Here is a 20,259-nt window from a genome sequence, read left to right as displayed (position 1 = left end):
TTTTCTGCAGATAAAAACTCTTCTTTTCAAATCCTGGTGCTCCATCAGAAACAGAACAATTTCCTTCTGACTACCTGGTTACTGAGAAGTCCATTATCGTTAACAAAGGCGTATACAGGGTCATTTCCACTTTGGGGAAGTCTTGTTTTCAATCAACTTACCAGAAAGTCTGGAAAAAGTTTTTCACATGGTGTGGGGTAGCTCAACCCAAACCTCTGTATCCAAGCATACCCCAAAACCTGGATTTCCTGCAGGAAAGTTTTCAAAAGGGTCTTTCATCAAGTTCCTTTAAAGTTCACGTTGCGTCACTGAACCGAGTTGTCTTTGACATTCAACTGGCTATTCAATGCTGGATACATCATTTTTTTAGATCAGTTTCAAGACTTAGACCATGGTTTAGGAACTATTCACCACCTGGTACTTAATTTGGTTTTAATAGGTTAACTAAACTGCCCATTGAGCCTCTACAGGAGGCGTCCATCAGGTTTACAAAACTGAACATGAGGTTGTTTGTTTAATATTCTGCTCACCTAGTGAGTCCGTGACCTTGGATGCGTGGCCCAGTGTGCCATTCATTACCACAGCGGCAGTACACCAGCAGGACGGGTGGCCTGGTGCCCCACAGCACCCATGCAACAAAACTGAGCTCCCATGACTCCATGCTACACCAACCCACAGCACATCGGCAATAATGACCACCACACAGCAGCAACACCAAGTGAATGGAACTAGAAAACCTCATCTTCCACATGTGCTCTGTCATCTGAGAACAAAAGTAGTCTGAACCCCTCTTGCAGTGTCCTGCTATCTAAAATTCCTGGGCCAAATGGGAAAAGGGCTCGTCCAAATATAACAAAAACATCCATCCTTTCGACCTAAAGAGGTGATTGAGTTCCAACCTGTCTCAAGACATTGTCTTACCAACTTTTTGTTACATTCCCAAAACTAATAAAGACAAGGAATTCTAGCTGCCTCCACTACTACTAGATGGCTTTACTGCTATTCGTGAATTTCACAAAATTATGGGCGAATCTCTTCCGGAAGGCCTTAAAGTGTAGGACACGAGCAGTTTCAGGATCCTGGACTGAGAGGTCTTCAGCATCGATAGAGCAGATTTGCAGAGCCACTACCTGGTTTTCTCCTCACACCTTCCTGAAGCGCTATAAATTAGATATTACTGCTTGTCAGGAATTAGTGACCAGTGAAGGAATTAGCGATTGGGGATAAACTCCGAGTACTGATTAGGAAAGAATGGACAGTCATCAGTCAGGAACTGGCGCAGAAGCTGATATTCAGCTGCCAGGGCCCGAAGGGCAGAAGGCCTGAAAAATAGAGGTCAGCCCTGTACACTGTGTGCAGAATTAATAGGCAGTTTGTATATTTGAGGACTCATTTGATTGTTACACATCTCCAGTGCTGTCAGTCAGTTAAAAAAAAATGTAATAAACCTGAATATTTCAGAAAGTAAAAGTGCGGTTTTGTCTTTCTTAGCAGAATATCTCTGTGTGACAAATTATGGGGCAATCAACTGAAAAACTAAATTTTCCATCTTATTTATTTTCCTCTGCTACATTCAAAATGTATAAAATAAGTTTCTAACATTTATAAAAAAAGAAAGTGACCAATATAGTAATATGGCGTCAGCTCCTTCACAAGAGGAACAGCTGCCTGGACCGTGAGATGAGCTTTATAACATTCCAGACTTCCCGCTCAAAGTGCTCTCCACCAATCCCGTCACATCTCTCCAGATCCGCCTGGTAACAGAGACAACCGGAAGATTCTAGAAAGGGGAGTACCACAAGCACACTCCAGAAGGGATGCAGAATATACAGTTGTGCTCAAAACTTTGCATACCGAGGCCGAATTTTTGCTTTCTTGGCCTTTTTTCAGAGAATATGAATGACTAGCTGTTTCCAGCCAGCTAACGCTCGGCACGCTCATTGCTATCTAAATAACGCTGCTGGTGATTAAACTAAAGTAAATAATGACAACATTCAATAGCGTTTACGCAGGTGGTAAATTAAATGGGCGGGATTATGTGTGGTAATGTGGTGGGAGGCGGGATTAATATGTGTGGTAATGTGGTGGGGGCAGGATTATGTGCGGTCATGTGGGGGGCGGGATTATGTGCGGTAATGTGGTGGGGGGCGGGGTTATGAGCGGTAATGTGGTGGGGCGGGGTTATGAGCGGTAATGTGTTGGGGGTGGGATTATGAGCGGTAATGTGGTGGGGGGGCGGGGTTATGAGTGGTAATGTGGTGGGGGGCAGGATTATGAGCGGTAATGTGGTGGGGGCGGGATTATGTGTGTTGATGTGGGGGGCAGGATTATGTGCGGTAATGTGGGGTGGTGGGATTATGTGCGGTAATGTGGGGGGGCGGGATTATGTGCGGTAATGTGGGGGGCAGGATTATGTGCGGTAATGTGGGGGGCGGGATTATGTGCGGTAATGTGGTAGGGGGTGGGATTATGTGCGGTAATGTGGGGGCGGGATGTGTGGTAATGTGGTGGGGGCGGGATTATGAGCGGTAATGGGGGGCGGGAATATGAGCGGTAATGTGGTTGGGGGCGGGATTATGTGCGGTAATGTGGGGGGGCGGGATTGTGTGTGGTGATGTGGTGGGGGGCGGGATTGTGTGTGGTGATGTGGTGGGGAAGCGGGATTGTGTGGTGGGGGGCGGGATTGTGTGGTGATGTGGTGGGGGGCGGGATTGTGTGTGTTGATGTGGGGGTGCGGGATTGTGTGTGGTAATGTGGTGGGGGCGGGATTGTGTGTGGTAATGTGGTGGGGGCGGGATTGTGTGTGGTAATGTGGTGGGGGGCGGGATTGTGTGTGGTAATGTGGTGGGGGGCGGGATTGTGTGTGGTAATGTGGGGGCGGGATTGTGTTTGGTAATGTGGTGGGCGGGATTATGTGTGGTAATGTGGTGGGCGGGATTATGTGTGGTGATGTGGTGGGCGGGATTATGTGTGGTGATGTGGTGGGGGGGCGGAATTGTGTGTGGTGATGTGGTGTGGGGGCCGGATTGTGTGTGGTAATGTGGGGGGCGGGATTGTGTGTGGTAATTTGGTGGGGGCGGGATTGTGTGTGGTAATGTGGAGGGGGCGGGATTATGCGTGGTAATGTGGGGCGGAGCTATTGTGCAGGGGGCGGGATTAGCGAGTAATCACGATGCCTCTTATATATATATAGATAACACTAAAACGTTTTCTCCACTCATGGTTAGTGGTTGGATGAAGCCATTTATTGTTATACTACCGTGTTTTGTCTTTTTAAATCATAATGACAACCCAAAACATCCAAATCACCCTGATCAAAAGCTTACATACCATGGTGATTTTGGCCTGATAACATGCACAGAAGTTGACACAAATGGGTTTGAATGGCTACTAAAGGTAACATCCTCACCTGTGACAAATGCCAGGAAAATTGTTCAGGATGCAAAGAAAACCCCTCAATTAACATCAGCTGAAATACTGGACTCTCTGAAGACTAGCGGTGTGGCTGTTTAAAGATGCACAATAAAGAGGCACTTGAAGGAAAATAGGCTGCATAGTAGAGTTGCCAGAAGAAAGCCAAAGGACCCCGATCAAGAGTTCACATACCCCATTTCTTAATACAGTGTATTGCCCCCTCTAACATCAATGACAGCTTGTAGTCTTTTGTGGTAGTTGTGGATGAGGTTCTTTATTTTCTCAGATGGTAAAGCTGCCCATTCTTCTTGACTAAAAGCCTCCAGTTCCTGTGAGTTCCTGGGCTGTCTAGCCAGAACTGAGCGCTTGAGGTCTCCCCAGAGTGGCTCAATGATATTGCAGTGAGGAGACTGAGATGGCCACTCCAGAACCTTCACTTTATTCCTCTGTAGCCAATGACAGGTTGACTTGGCCTTGTGTTTTGGATCGTTGTCATGTTGGAATGTCTAAGTATGTCCCATGCCCAGCTTTCGGGCAAATAATTTCAAATTTGCCTCCAGTATTTGCTGATATCGTGCTGCATTCATCTTTCTTCTAACTTTGACCAAGTTTCCTGTGCCTTTGTAGCTCACACATCTCCAAAACATCAGCGACCCACCTCCGTGCTTTACAATAGGATTGGTGTTCCTTTCATCATAGGCCTTGTTGACCTCTCTCCAAACGTAACGTTTCAGGTTGTGGCCAAAAAGTTCAATTTTGGTCTCATCACTCCAAATTACCTTGTTCCAGAAGTCTTGAGGCTTGTCTGTGTGCTTTTTTTTGCGTATTGTAGGCGAGATACTTTGTGACATTTGCGCAGTAATGGCTTTCTTCTGGCGACTCAACTAAACTATGCTGCCCGCTAGTCTTCAGAGAGTACAGTATTTCAGCTATTATCTGTGGGTATTTCTTTGAATCCTGAACAATTTTCCTGGCATTTGTCACAGGTCACAGGTGAGGATGTTACCTTTAGTAGCTACTCAAACCCATTTGTGTCAATTTTTGTACATGTTATCAGGCCAAAATCACCAGGGTATGTAAACTTTTGACCAGGGTTATTTGGATGTTTTGTGTTGTCATAATGATTTAAAAAGAGAAAACACAATAGTTTGACAATAAATGGCTTCACCCAACCACTAGCCATGAGTGGAGAAAAAGTTTTGGTGTTACCATTCATATTCTCTGAAAAAAGGCCAAGAAAGCAAAAATTCTGCCGGGGTATGTAAACTTTTGAGCACAACTGTACCATCAATTAAAATGAGGAACACAATGAATAATTACTTGAAGGGGGAATATGAAGGGGTTAAGACTGAAAGAATGGAAGCAATAACATTTAAAGAGAGTGAGGCTAAGGAGAACCTTTAACCATGAAGGAAAATAAAAGTGAGAAGTGATATGGTCCCATCGTCCTCCCCATGCTATCAGCTGTAAGGGGGGGCTCTTAGTCAGTCAATTTTGCCATATACTTTCCAAATGGAATGTCATAAAATGTCAGTACAATTGTTGAGGTTATATTACTAAAAAATAACAATCACTTTTACTCTTTTCAGAAGACTGTACCGGAAGGTCAGAGGGACATCCAAAATCTTCACATTTTAATGCAGATGATTGTAATATTCAAAATGTATGCGAGGAGAAGGCCAATATTGAAGATTTACCCTTCACCCCTCATATCCAAAATGTATCATCTGATCCTTTTAAACAGATCCCATCTCCTGATTCAGCAAAGACTTTAAAACAAAAGGTTTACAGATTGGATGTTGAACATCAAAAAGATCTCATAGGGGAAAAGCCACATTCATGCTCAGAATGTGGCAAATGTTTTCCCACAAAATCAGGCTTGGTGAAACATCATAGAATTCACACAGGGGAGAAGCCATTTTCATGTCAGGAATGTGGAAAATGCTTTAGCCATAAATCATATCTTGTTAGCCATGAGAGAGTTCATGAAGGAAAGCCATTTTTATGTTCAGAATGTGGGAAATGTTTTGAACAGAAACATTGTCTTATTGGACATCAAAGACTTCACACAGGGGAGAAGCCATTTTCATGTTCAGAATGTGGAAAAAGTTTTACTATGAAACCATATCTGATTAGACATCAAAAAAGCCACACGGGGGAGAAGCCATTTTCATGTTCAGAATGTGAGAAGTGTTTTACCTTTAAATCAGATCTGATTAAACATCAGAGATGGCACACAGGGGAAAAACCATTTTCCTGTTCAGAATGTGGGAATTGTTATACTGTGAAATCAGATCTTGTTAATCATCAGAGAATTCACACAGGGGAGAAGCCATTTCCATGTTCAGAATGTGAGAAATGTTTTACTGTGAAATCAGATCTTGTTGATCATCAAAGAATTCACACCGGGGTGAGGCCATATTCATGTTCAGAATGTGGAAAATGTTTTAACCAGAAAAATGTTCTTAGAACACATCAAAGAATTCACACAGGGGAGAAGCCATTTTCATGTTCAGAATGTGGGAAATGTTTTGCCATTAAATCACATCTGATTAGACATCAAAGAATTCACACAGGGGACAAACCATTTCCATGTTTGCAGTGTGGAAAATGTTTTAATCGTAAAAATGTTCTTATAACACATCAAAGAATTCACACAGGAGAGAAGCCATTTTCATGCTCAACATGTGGACACTGCTTTATCCATAAGTCAGATCTTGTTAATCATCAGAGAATTCACACAGGGGAGAAGCCATTTTCATGTTCAGAATGCGGAAATTTTTTTACCTCGAAACAAAATCTGATTCAACATCAAAAAAGCCACACGGGGGAGAAGCCATTTTCGTGTTCAGAATGTGGAAAATGTTTTACCTTGAAACGAAGTCTGATTCAACATCAAAAAAGCCACACGGGGGAGAAACCATTTTCATGTTCAGAATGTGAGAAATGTTTTACTGTGAAGTCAGATTTTGTTAATCATCAGAGAATTCACACAGGGGAGAAGCCATTTTCATGCTCAAAATGCGGACAATGCTTTATCCACAAGTCAGATCTTGTTAGTCATGAACTAATTCACACAGAGGGAAGCCAGTTTCATGTTTAGAATGTAGAAAATCAAGTCTTATTGAACATCAAAGAACTCACACAGGGTTGAAGCCATTTTTATGTTTTACTCGATAGAGCATACAGAGTATATACAGGGTGGGCCATTTATACGGATACACCTAAATAAAATGGGAATGGTTGGTGATAAAAGTGGATTGGTCGTCGTGGGCCAGTTGAATGGCCACCAAGGTCTCCCGATCTGACCCCCTTAACTTCTATTTTTGGGGTCATCTGAAGGCAATTGTCTGTGCTGTAAAGATATGAGATTTGCAGCATCTGAAACAACGGATACTGGAAGTCTGTACTAGAATTCCTTCTGCGGTGTTGCTATCAGGATGTCAAGAGTGGGAGAAGAGGGTTGCATTGACAATCCAACACAACGGGCAGCACTTTGAACACATTTTATAAGTGGTCATAAACTTGTAAATAACTCATGAAAGAATAAAGTTATGTTAAAACCAAGCACACCATTGTTTTACTTGTGAAATTCTCAATAAATTGGATGTGTCACATGACCCTCTTCCCATTGGAAAAAAAAGTTGGATCCAAAATAACCAACTTAAAAATGGCCGCCATGGTCACCACCCATCTTGAAAAGTTTTCCCCCCTCCCATATACTAATGTGTCACAAACAGTAAGTTGATATCACCAACCATTCCCATTTTATTTAGGTGGATCCATATACATGGCCCACCCTGTAGAAAAGACAGCATGGGATCCCATGCTGTCCTGTCTGTATACTCTATATTGTTTCCTCCCCTGCCCAGGAGCTGTGGTATGATCAGACCATGTTCCTATACGGTCAGACACGACCATTACACAGTACACAGCAGGGGCACATTTCTAAGATTATCTCAGCACAGGAACATTATATGTAACACTTTCAATTGTGGACATTATTTTTATTCCAAGATCTATTGATTAAAATGAACTTTGCTCGTGGGAAAACCCCTTTAAGGTTTATCGTTCACGATAATTGTGTAATGTAATAAATAATAATTTCTCGCTCATTGATTAGGCAATGGAGATGGAGGTCGTTTCCATAAGAAATCCTGTAAACAATGAATAAATGAGCAATTATTTGTACACCATAATCGATGCATGTAAATTTTTGACTGTCTTAAACGTTGGGTCACTTATCATATAGTGAATCAATGTTACAATTACCCATTCGTCTCTGGGCTTTAAGGCACAGAAAGGAAGATGAGCATCAAAGGGCTCGGACATTGGAGGAACCGTATGAGAATTCACACAAGGGAGAAGCCATACTCATGTTCAGAATTAAGGAATTTCTACAATTAACCACTTCCCGTCACGGCACTTCCCTTTCATGTCCTTATAGACATGCCACTTTCCATTAGGACTTAAAAGGGCAGTGATTATTCACCCAGAGATCCTGATCCTTGGGTTATTACTGCTTTTCCAGCTTTCAATTCCCCCTGCTAGCAGAGATGTAGCAGAGGTAGGTGAGTGCTGTCAGTGTTTGCTTAATTATCTCTTTACTTGATGCAATTAAAGTGACCACAGCAAGTATCAAATGAGACAGAAGATCACTCCCTCTTATCTCTCCATTGGCTTTCTGCAGATTGCTAGGGCTACTGGAGATCTAAGGACAACCTTCAGGTCAGCCATACATCAAAGCCTAGGGTACCATGTCGGAGGCAGCCTATCAGTGCTATGGTCTCCTGCACATGACTGATTTTCTTGGACAAGTGCGATCCGTAGTTTTCAAGAATAGCACTTCAATGTGACTGTGCATATGTCCAATTTTCTCCTAGGACTTACTGGTCCACGGGAAAAATCAGAAACATGTCTGACTTTGAACCGAGTGTCAGATCGAAATCGCTAATGCAAGTCTATAGGTCAGTAAGAAATAGGACTCAGATGGCGTCATTGTCCAGGCTGATTTTCACTGAATGACAGAATGGAGAAGGTGGTTATACTGGGTTTTTTTTTTCACTTTTCCAAAGTGTGAGAAAAACGGATTCTGATCAGAGTCTGAACAGAATAATTGGACCGTTTTCTCGGATGTGGATAAAAATGGCCTGTGACCCTGCCCTTAGACCCCCTTCACATGTCTGTGTTTCAGGTACATGAGGCATCTATTATTTTCTCGAATGCCTCATGTCCCCTTTATAATCTATGGTATTGCACACACGGAAACATCCGTTTTTTTTTAACCAGCAGCATGGATGACAAAATTAGCGGTTGTCTAAGTGTGAGATGAAAGTCTGCAGTCATTTTATGTGACCGCAGACTTTCATTACAAACTTGGACAATCCCTTTAATGCTTCTAACATAAATACTAATGTAACTGCATAGGCAGTTGGTATATTTGAGGATTTTATTGTTGCACATCTCCAGTTCAAAAGTTTAATAAACTTAATATTTCAGAAAATAAAACTGCGGTTTTGTCTTTCTTAGTAGAATATAAGGTTTGGGAGATTCCCGCCCCTCTATGGTGTGTCATGCACATAAAGAACAGTCTCTTACACAGTGTGCCTACAATAGGAAGCGCCTCTCTGAATCTTATTCATTTAGGTATTGTTCACATGATCAGGTTTTAAATACATTAGATAGGACTGCTCCGAGATGGGTATACCCTGACGTTGGTGGAGTGGCTTTGTATACATTTTTTTGCCAAAAAAAATATCAACTAAATACCCTGTTTTTTGTTATCATTTTTTACTAGCACTTGCTGTCTGTTATATTTTTTACAGCAGAGTATTTTTGCATGTGTCATACTGTGTTTTTTCTTTGTGTTTTAGTCTTTGGGTGGTGTGAACACTGTCCAACCGACTTGTTCACTTTCTGTGCGTGTCACATGTGTTTTTAATCTTTTGTCTTTCTTAGTAGAATATCTCTGTGTGCAAAATTAACGGGAAACTAAATGAAAAACAAAATTTTCCATCTTATTTATTTTCATCTTCTACATCAAAATGTAAAAAATAAGTTTCTAACATTTATAAAAAAAAAAGTGACCAATATAGTAATATGGCGTCAGCTCCTTCACAAGAGGAACAGCTGCCTGGACCGTGAGATGAGCTTTATAAACACTCCAGACTTCCCGCTCAAAGTGCTCTCCACCAATCCAGTCACATCTCTCCAGATCCGCCTGGTAACGGAGACAACCGGAAGATTCTAGAAAGGGGTGTACCACAAGCACACCCCAGAAGGGGTGTGGAATATGCCACCAATTAAAATAAGGAGGAACACAATGAATAAATACTTGAAGGGGGAATATTAAGGGGTTATGACTGAAAGAATGGAAGCAATAGCATTTGAACAGAGTGAGGCTAAGGAGAACCTTTAACCATGAAGGAAAATAGAAGTCGGGAGTGATATGGTCCCTCCCCCCCCCACGCTATTGGCTATAAGGGGAGCCTCTTAGTCAACTAATTTTGCCATATACTTCTCAATTGTAATGTCATAAAATGTTGAGGTTATATTACTAAAAAATAATATAATCACTTTTATTCTTTGCAGATGACTGTACCGGAAGGTCAGAGGGACATCCAAAATCTTCACATTTTAATGCAGATGATTGTAATATCATTCAAAGTGTATGCGAGGAGAAGGCCAATATTGAAGATTTACCCTCCACCCCTCATATCCAAAATGTATCATCTGAACCTTTTAAACAGATCCCATCTCCTGATTTAGCAAAGACTTTAAAACAAAAGCTTTGCAGATTGGATGTTGAATGTCAAAAAGTTCCCATAGGGGAAAAGCCATATTTATGTTCAGAATGTGGCAAATATTTTCCCACAAAATCAGGTTTGGTTAGACATCATATAATTCACACAGGGGAGAAGCCATATTCATGTCAGGAATGTGGTAAATGTTTTACCCAAAAATCATCTCTTATTAAACATCAGAGAATTCACACAGGAGAGAAGCCATTTTCATGTTTAGAATGTGGTAAATGTTTTACCCAAAAAACAGCTCTTACTAAACATCAAATATTTCACACAGGGGCAAAGCCATTTTCATGTCAGGAATGTGGAAAATGCTTTAGCCATAAATCATATCTTGTTAGCCATGAGAGAATTCACGAAGGAAAGCCATTTTTATGTTCAGAATGTGGGAAATGTTTTGAACAGAAATCATGTCTGGTTAGACATCATAAAAAACACACAGGGGAGAAACCATTTTCTTGTTTAGAATGTGCGATCTCCTTTAACCAGAAGCATATTCTTATTGGACATCAAAGAATTCATACAGGAGAGAAGCCGTATTCATGTTCAGATTGTGGAAAATGTTTTACTGTAAAATCAGTTTTGATTAGACATCAAAGAAGCCACAAAGGGGAAAAGCCATATTCATGCTCAGAATGTGGGAAAAGTTTTGAACAGAAACATTGTCTTATTGGACATCAAAGACTTCACACAGGGGAGAAGCCATTTTCATGTTCAGAATGTGGAAAATGTTTTACTGTGAAACCAAATCTCATTAGACATCAAAAAAGCCACACGGGGGAGAAGCCATTTTCCTGTTCAGAATGTGGGAAGTGTTTTACCATTAAATCAGAACTGGTTAAACATCATAGAAACCACACCGGGGAAAAACCATTTTTATGTTCAGAATGTGGAAAATGTTTTACCCTGAAAAGAAATCTTGTGAAACATCAGAAATTTCACACAGGGGTGAAGCCATTCTCTTGTTCAGAATGTGGAAAATGTTTTACCATAAAACCAAATCTGATTAGACATCAACAAATTCACACGGGGGAAAAGCCATTTTCATGTTCACAATGTGGAAAACGCTTTAACCAGAAACATCTTCTTATAACACATCAAATAATTCACACAGGGGAGAAGCCATTTTCATGTTCAGAATGTGGGAAATGTTATGCCGTAAAATCACAGTTTGTTAAACATCAGAAAACTCACACCGGGGAGAAGCCATTTTCATGTTCAGAATGTGAGAAATGTTTTACTGTGAAATCAGATCTTGTTAATCATCAGAGAATTCACACAGGGGAGAAGCCATTTTTATGCTCACAATGTGGAAAATGTTTTACTCAGAAACATATTCTTATTAGACATCAAAAAATTCACACAGGGGAGAAGCCATATTCATGTTCACAGTGTGGAAAATGTTTTAATCAGAAAAATGTTCTTATTAGACATCAGAAAACTCACACCGGGGAGAAGCCATTTTCATGTTCAGAATGTGAGAAATGTTTTACTGTGAAATCAGATCTTGTTACTCACCAGAGAACTCACACAGGGGAGAAGCCATTTTCATGTTCAGAATGTGGAAAATGGTTTAATCAGAAAAATGTTCTTATCAGACATCAAAGAATTCACACAGGAGAGAAGCCATTTTCATGCTCAAGATGCGGACACTGCTTTATCCATAAGTCAGATCTTGTTAGTCATGAACAAATTCACACAGAGGGAAGCCAGCTTCATGTTTAGAATGTGGAAAATCAAGTCTGATTGAACATCAAAGAACTCACACAGGGTTGAAGCCATTTTTAATTTTTTTACTCTAGAGAATATATAGACAAGACAGCATGGGGTCACAGCTGATTCTTTCTGTGAAGTAAAACATTTCCCTGTCTGGGTTAAAACAGCCTCTGTGATCCCATGCTGTCCTGTCTGTATACTCTCTATTGTTTCCTCCTCTGCCCAGGAGCTGTGGTATGATCAGACCATGTTCCTATACTGTCAGACACGGCCATTACAAAGTACACAGCAGGGGCACATTTATAAGATTATCTCAGCACAGGAAGATTTTTTTTAATACATTGAATTGTGGAATTATTTTTATTTCAAGATCTATTGATTAAAATGAGCTTTTTCTCGTGGGAAAACCCCTTTAAGATTTATCGTTCACAATAATTGTGTAATGTAATAAATAATAATTTTTCACTTTATTGATCATGCAATGGAGATGGAGGTCGTTACCGGAAGAAAACCCGTAAACCAGTGGTTCCCAAACTTCAGTCCTCGCGGACCCCAACAGGTGACATTTTCAGGATTTCGCTAGTGTTACACGTGAGAGAATTCCTGATGCCTTGATGATAGTTCCATCACCTGTAAAATACTAAGGAAATCCTGAAAACAGGACATGTTGGGGGCTGTGAGGACTGGAATTTGGGTAACACTGCTGCAAGCAATGAATGAATCCGCAATTATTTGTACACCATAATCGATGCTTGGAAATTTTGACTGACAAACTTATCATATAGTGAATCACTGTCACAGTTATCCATTCGTCTCAGTGGGCTTTAAGGCACAGAAAAGAATATGAGAATCAAAGGACTCACATAGTGGAGAAGCCATATGAGAATTCACACAAGGGAGAAGCCATACTCATGTTCAGAATTAAGGAATTTCTACAATTAACCACTTCCCGTCACGGCACTTCCCTTTCATGTCCTTATAGACATGCCACTTTCTATTAGGACTTGAAAGGGCCATGATTATTACTGCTTTTTCAGCTTTCAATTCCCCCTGCTAGCAGAGATGTAGCAGAGGTAGGTGAGTGCTGTCAGCGTTTGCCTAATTAACTCTTTACTTGATGCAATTAAAGTGACCTCAGAAAGTATCAAATGAGACAGAAGATCACTCCCTCTTATCTCTCCATTGTCTTTCTGCAGTGCTAACGCAGAAAGCCAATGATTGCTAGGGCTGTTGGAGATCTAAAGATGACCTCCAGGTCAGCCATACATCAAAGCCTAGGATACCATGTTGGAGGCAGCCTATCAGTGCTATGGTCTCCTTCACACGACCGATTTTCTCAGACAAGAGCAATCTGTAGTTTTCAAGAATAGCACTTGTTCCAATCATATTCTATGTGACTGTGCATTTGTCTATTTTCTCCTAGGACTTCGTGGTCCACGGGAAAAATCAGAAACATGTCTGACTTTGAACCGAGTGTCAGATCAAAATCGCTAATGCAAGTCTATAGGTCAGTAAGAAATAGGACTCAGATGGCGTCATTGTGCAGGCTGATTTTCACTGACTGTAGTATGGAGAAGTTGGATAATTTTTTTTTTCCTTTTTCCCACGTCTGAGAAAAACGGACTCTGATCAGAGTCTGAAGAGAATAATCGGACCGTTTTCTCGGATGTGGAGAAAATGTCGTGTGACCCTGTCCGTGTTTCATGTTCATGAGGCATCTATTTTTTTTTCTCGGATGCCTCATGTACCCATTATAATCTATGGTGCTGCACACATGGAGACTAGGGTTGAGCGAAACGGGTCGAAAAATTTCAAAAGTCGCCGACTTTTGGCAAAGTCGGGTTTCATGAAACGAAACCCGACCCTAGGATGAGGTCGGCGACTTACGCACCAAAGTCGCGTTTCAAAAGTTTTGCGCTCTTTTTCAGCCAATCAGGATCCACGGACACTGTGGGCAACGTGATGACATAGGCAGGGGTCACCACCATCTTTCAGAAGGGCATGCAAGTGATTGGCTTGCTTTGGTGGGCGTCACAGGGGGTATAAAAGGGCGTGCACGCCGACCGCCATCTTCTGCCGATCTTAGCATAGGGAGAGGTTGCTGCTGCTGATTCTGTAGGGAGAGCATTAGGCAGGGAAGAAGAAAAAAAAAATTGCTTCTGCTGCTAGCGATTTTGCCTGTACAACACACCAGTCACTGTGTGTGCAGTGCAAGGGGAGGCTATATTGTGGTGGATCAGTGGTGTTGGTTGTTAGGCTGCCTTCTAAGGCTTCCTGACAGCTGCATTGCTGTTTACCCACTGCTCTGCAAACTGCTTTTTTAAAAGCAATCCCAATTTTTTTTTTGTCCTGCTGAGGTACTGAGCGTGCATTTTTTCACACCATACAGCGGTGTACGCTCCTCACACAGTACCGTGTAACGGCTGTTATCACAGCCACAGTGAAGCTATCTGTGTGTCACTCTGTGAGAATAAGTCGAGGACATGTTCCGTTCTTACAGACCTGCACCTACTAGTTTTGTCTAGCTTTCAAACAGTTAAATATATTTGCTGTTTGATCACATTCAAAACTATAGAAAGACAGCGTGTGTCAGTCCGTATACTTAAAAAACATGGAGCTTGACAATTTTACGTACACCGGACAGCCGTGTACGTGCACGCTCCTCTCAGTACCGTGTAACGGCTGTTATCACGGCCACAGTGAAGCTATCTGTGTGTCACTGTGGAAGGATAAGTGGAGGACTTGTTCCGTTCTTACAGACCTACACTCTAGGGAGATTCCTATTCTGCCCAATTCTACATACACCTTGTAGTTTGTGATACACTAGCCAATTTCTGCCTGTGACATAGCGCTCTGATATTCAGTGGGCCTCACACAATCCAAGTGTCCAGTGTCCACTAGTGTGTGCAGAAATTCAAAATCTACCTTATCCTGTAGTCACTTTTTTCACACCTGTGCCATCGAGCCTGTGACATAGCGCTGTGATATTCAGTGGGCCTCACACAATCCATAAGTGTCCAGTGTCCACAAGTGTGTGCAGAAATTCAAAATCTCTGTGATCCTGTAGTCACTTTTTTCACACCTGTGCCATCGAGCCTGTGACATAGCGCTGTGATATTCAGTGGGCCTCACACAATCCAAAAGTGTCCAGTGTCCACTAGTGTGTGCAGAAATTCAAAATCTCCCTTATCCTGTAGTCACTTTTTTCACACCTGTGCCATCGAGCCTGTGACATAGCGCTCTGATATTCAGTGGGCCTCACACAATCCATAAGTGTCCAGTGTCCACAAGTGTGTGCAGAAATTCAAAATCTCCCCTGTCCTATAGACACCTTGTACCTTGTTTTACATTACTATATAGTTTGTTGGATTTTGTCTACATTTCTTCAAAAAATAAGGAAGGCTGGTGGAAGAGGCCGTGGAATTGGGCGGGGGTTGGCAGCTGGTAATGATGGTGTTGGTGGTGGATCTGATGGTAGTGGCAAGAGCAAAATAGGACCGAATGCAGGAGGTGTTGAGCCTGCGTCATCGTCTGGCTCCATAAGGCTTTGAAGGCTTAGTTTTCTAGGAATTGGCAAACCGCTTTTAAAGCCAGAGCATCAGGAAAAAGTTTTGGCTTACATTGCTGACTCAGCCTCCAGCTCTATCGCCTCCTCTTCTGAAGTTGTAAAAAGTAAAAGCACTGAGTCGTCATTGGAGGCTCATGTTCATGAACCACACCTTTCCTTGTGTCCTTCACCCCAACCAAGATTGAAGGATGACGCAGGCCATACTACTGATTACTCCATGGAGCTGTTTTCACATACCATGCCTGGATTATCAAGTGAAATGGTGAATTACCCAGGCCAAGATGAATCTGACATGGAGTGCACTGATGCACAGCCGCTGATAGATGATTCTGCTGGTACATTCACTCAGAGCACTACATTGTCCTTGCAGTGTACAGAGCCAGATTCTGACCTTGATGAGACTCAGGTGCCCCTTCCCGCACACTATACCACCATACACGGTGACACAGAGGAAGGTGCACATGACATTGAAGAGGAGGTGATGGATGACCCAGTTGTTGACCCAGATTGGCATCCATTGGGGGAAGAGGGTGCTGCTTCCAATAGCTCAGATGAGGAGCATCCACAGCAGACATCGACATCGCAACAGCTGTTATCTGGCAGGCCTGGAGCACTCCAAAGACAGGTTCCAAAAATCAAAAGAGTTGCTGGACAGCTTGTCCAGAGGGTCAAAAGATCACAGCGTGCTAGGCCGCAAAATGTCTGCCAAAGTAGGAAGAGTGCAGTGTGGCACTTTTTTGAACAAAATCCTCATGATCAGGCCAAGGTTATCTGTAAGAAGTGCGCAAAGACCTTTAGCCGAGGGAAAAATCTGAAAAATTTGAATACCAGTTGCATGCTTAGACATTTAACCACCATGCACTTGCAAGCGTGGACACAACACCAAACCTCAAGTGCCACATGTGCAACTGATCACAAAGAAGGTAGTCAGCAACGCTACATTGTTTCCCCCACTGTAATCCCACCGGTTAGCACAGCAGCAAATGTTGAGGTGTCGTTGCAAGGCCACAGCAGTCAGGGAATCCCACTGTTATATCAACGAAATACTGAATCTAGGCCATCAGAAAGAACACCAACTCCATCACCATCATCAACCCTCTCAGTCCGCCCTGTCCACCGCTACTTCCACCATATGCAGCTCTCAAGTCCAGCTCACCCTCCCAGACACTGAGTAGGTCAAGAAAGTACTCAGTCTCTCATCCGCATACACTGGGTTTGAACGCCCACATTGCCAAACTAATCTCGTTTGAGATGATGCCCTATCGGTTGGTGGAAAGCGCAGCTTTCCGCGAACTCATGGCCTATGCAGTACCACGCTATGACCTACCCAGTCGCCACTTCTCTCGCAAAGCCATCCCAGCCCTCCACCATCATGTAAAAGACCGCATTGTCCATGCACTCAAGCAGTCAGTGAGTGGAAAGGTGCACCTCACAACTGATGCATGGTCCAGTCGGCATGGCCAGGGCCGTTACGTGTCCATCACTGCGCACTGGGTTAATGTGGATGCAGGGTCCACAGGGGACAGTGGTGGTGGGACAGTGCTGCCTAGCCCACGGTATAGGAAACAGTTGGCTGTAGGCGTTTGACCCTCCTCCTCCAGAAGCGAAAGCTCGTCCACAGCGCAGTCGTACGAGCACTCCATCTGCAGCTGCCACTGTTGCACACGAGGTGTCCCCCTATCGAGCAGCTAGTGGAAAGCGTCAGCAGGCTGTGTTGCAGATGATGTGTTTGGGCGACACACCGCCGAGGTGCTGGCCGAGTACTTGAAGCGACAAACTGAGTCATGGCTGGGCAGTGTACATCTTGAGGCAGGCAAGGTAGTTAGTGATAACGTCCGTAATTTTGTGGCAGCCATAGCCCTTTCAAAACTCAGCCACATACCTTGCTTGGCTCACGCCTTGAACCTGGTGGTGCAGTGCTTCCTCAAAAATTATCCGGAGTTAACAGCCCTGCTCCAGAAGGTGCGAAGACTGTGCGCGCACATCCGCCGGTCGCCTGTACACTCCGTTCGTATGCAGAAGCTGCAGCGATTGCTCCACCTTCCCACCAACCACCGCCTCATTATCGACATTGCAACAAGGTGGAACTCCACCCTGCACATGGTGGAGCGGCTGTGTGAGCAGAGGCAGGCCATAATGCATTTGTGGGAGGATACACGGCTAGGCACTTTGAGAGCAGACATGGAGTTGACAGGTGTGCAGTGGTCGAAGCTGAAAGACCTCTGTAAAGTCCTTCAGTGTTTTGAGGAATGCACACGGCTGGTAAGCGCAGACGACGCTATCCTAAGCATGAGCATCCCACTTATGCGTCTGCTCATGCAAACTTTGATGCACCTTAAGGAGCAGGTGTCTGCAGCCAATGTTGATGAGGAGGAAGAGGGAATCCTTGATGACATTCAGCCATTGTCTGCTCAGGGACCTCTCCTGGACGAGGTGGAGGAAGAAGAGGAGGAGGAGGATGATGATGGGGATGATTACTTAGGGGAGGAGGATGCATCTCGTGGGGCAAGTGAAAATGTTGGCGTGGCAAGGTCTGGTACAGGGTTTGTGCGTGACTGGAGGGATGTGGATTTGCCAGAAAGTGCTCCTCCAACCAGCACTCGCAGTGCATCATTGACACCGGGAACATTGGCCCACATGTCAGATTATGCCTTGCAGATCCTAAAAAGGGACCCCCGCATTGCCAAAATGATGAACGATGACGACTACTGGTTGGCTAGCATCCTGGATCCACGCTATAAAGGCAAATTACAAAACATCATGCCACAGGAGAACCTTGACCTAATATTGGCTAATAAACAAGCAACTCTGGTAAATCGGTTTATTGAGGCATTCCCAGCACACAGCAGCGGTGATGGTTCTCACACGAGCCGTACGGGCCGGGGGCAGCTTGGCAGAGGTGTTTATGGTGCACACAGCAGAAGTGGCGTTGGAGACGGGTTTCATGACAATGTTGTGGACTGATTTTTCAAGTACCGCTCACACAGCTGGTAGAATCATAGAATCGTAGAGTTGGAAGGGACCTCCTGGGCCATCTGGTCCAACCCCCTGCTCAAAGCAGGATTCGCTAAATCATCCCAGTCAGATGTCTGTCCAGCCTCTGTTTGAAGACTTCCATTGAAGAACTCACCACTTCTCATGGCAGCCTGTTCCACTCATTGATCACTCTGTCAAAAAGTTTTTTCTAATATCTAATCTGTGTCTCCTCCCATTCAGTTTCATCCCATTGCTTCTAGTCTTTCCTTGTGCAAATGAGAATAAAGTTGATCCTTCTACAATGTGACAGCCCTTTAGATATTTGTAGACAGCTATTAAGTCTCCTCTCAGTCTTCTCTTTTGCAAACTAAACATTCCCAAATCCTGCAACCTTTCCTCATAAGACAGGATTTCCAGACCGGTCACCATTCTGGTCGCTCTTTTCTGAACTTGCTCCAGTTTGTTGATGTCTTTTTTAAAATGTGGTGCCCAAAACTGGACACAATATTCCAGATGAGGTCTGACCAAAGAGGAGTAGAGGGAAATAATGACTTCACGTGATCTAGACTGCTTCTGTTAATACATCCTAGAATTGCATTTGCCTTTTTTGCTGCTGCATCACACTGTTGACTCATATTCAGTCTGTGATCTATTAGTATGCCCAAGTCTTTTTCACATGTGCTGTTGCTTAGCCCTATTCCTCCCATTCTGTATATGCTTTTTTCATTTTTATTGCCCAGATGTAGTACTTTGCATTTCTCCCTGTTAAAAACCATTCTGTTAGTTGCTGCCCACTTCTCCAGTTTATTTAAATCTTTTTGAATCCTCTCTCTCTCTTCTCTAGTATTAGCTATCCCTCCTAGCTTTGTGTCATCAGCAAATTTAATCAGTTTACCCTCAATTCCTTCATCTAAATCGTTGATAAAGATGTTGAACAATACAGGGCCCAGGACAAAGCCCTGTGGTACCCCACTTGAGACATTCTTCCAACTGGATGTGCAGCCATTTACGACCACTCTTTGGGTCCGATCACTAAGCCAGTTATGAATCCACCTAACAGTTGCCTTGTCCATTCCATACTTAGTCATTTTTTCAATAAGGATTGTATGAGAGACTTTGTCAAATGCTTTGCTGAAGTCAAGATATACTATATCTACAGCATTTCCTTGATCCACCCAATCAGTGATACCGTCATAGAAGGAAATTAAGTTAGTCTGACATGACTTATTAGTTACAAACCCATGCTGACTCTGTTTAATCACTTCATTCTTATCCAGGTACTGACATACATGTTGTTTAATACTGCATCGATGGAAAGTGACAGGAGACAGCAGTTGTCAACTATGGTTACAAACTACTTTTCCTCCCATATCGATGTTCTCCCACACAGGTCATTCCCCTTTGACTATTGGGCCGCTAAACTGGACACCTGGCCTGAATTGGCACAATATGCCTTACAGGAGCTCGCTTGCCCAGCTGCAAGTGTGCTATCGGAAAGTTTTCAGTGCAGCTGGATCAATCCTGACAGAAAAAAGGACCCGTCTGTCAACCCAAAATGTGGATGATCTAACCTTCATTAAAATGAACCACGCATGGGTTTCCAAGGATTTTGTCCCACCTTCCCCTGAAGACTCATAGGGTGACAGAAAAATGGCTTGCTTTGGTCCACCTCTTCCTGGGACTTGACCTATTTCGCCTTTTGCATCAGCTGAATGTCCAACATCAACATATGCCACTTTCTAAAACTCCCTAACTGTGCTGCCTCCCCCCCCATGGCCGGGG

General features: G+C 43.2%; 1 protein-coding gene across 1 annotated transcript in view; it reads left to right on the top strand.

The window, feature by feature from the left end:
• Nucleotides 1–20,259, top strand: part of LOC141060468 (uncharacterized) — a 157,398-nt gene that overhangs the window by 32,951 nt on the left and 104,188 nt on the right. Inside the window, 1 exon segment of the mRNA XM_073556734.1 lies at nt 10,006–11,939. Within this exon segment, the coding sequence (XP_073412835.1) occupies nt 10,006–11,939 (1,934 nt within the window).

Source organism: Dendrobates tinctorius, unplaced genomic scaffold (genome assembly GCF_039654945.1).
Source record: "Dendrobates tinctorius isolate UK_male_01 unplaced genomic scaffold, ASM3965494v1 ptg000237l, whole genome shotgun sequence".
NCBI classification, from domain to species: Eukaryota; Metazoa; Chordata; class Amphibia; order Anura; family Dendrobatidae; genus Dendrobates; species Dendrobates tinctorius.
This window is presented reverse-complemented; position numbering and strand designations above follow the sequence as displayed.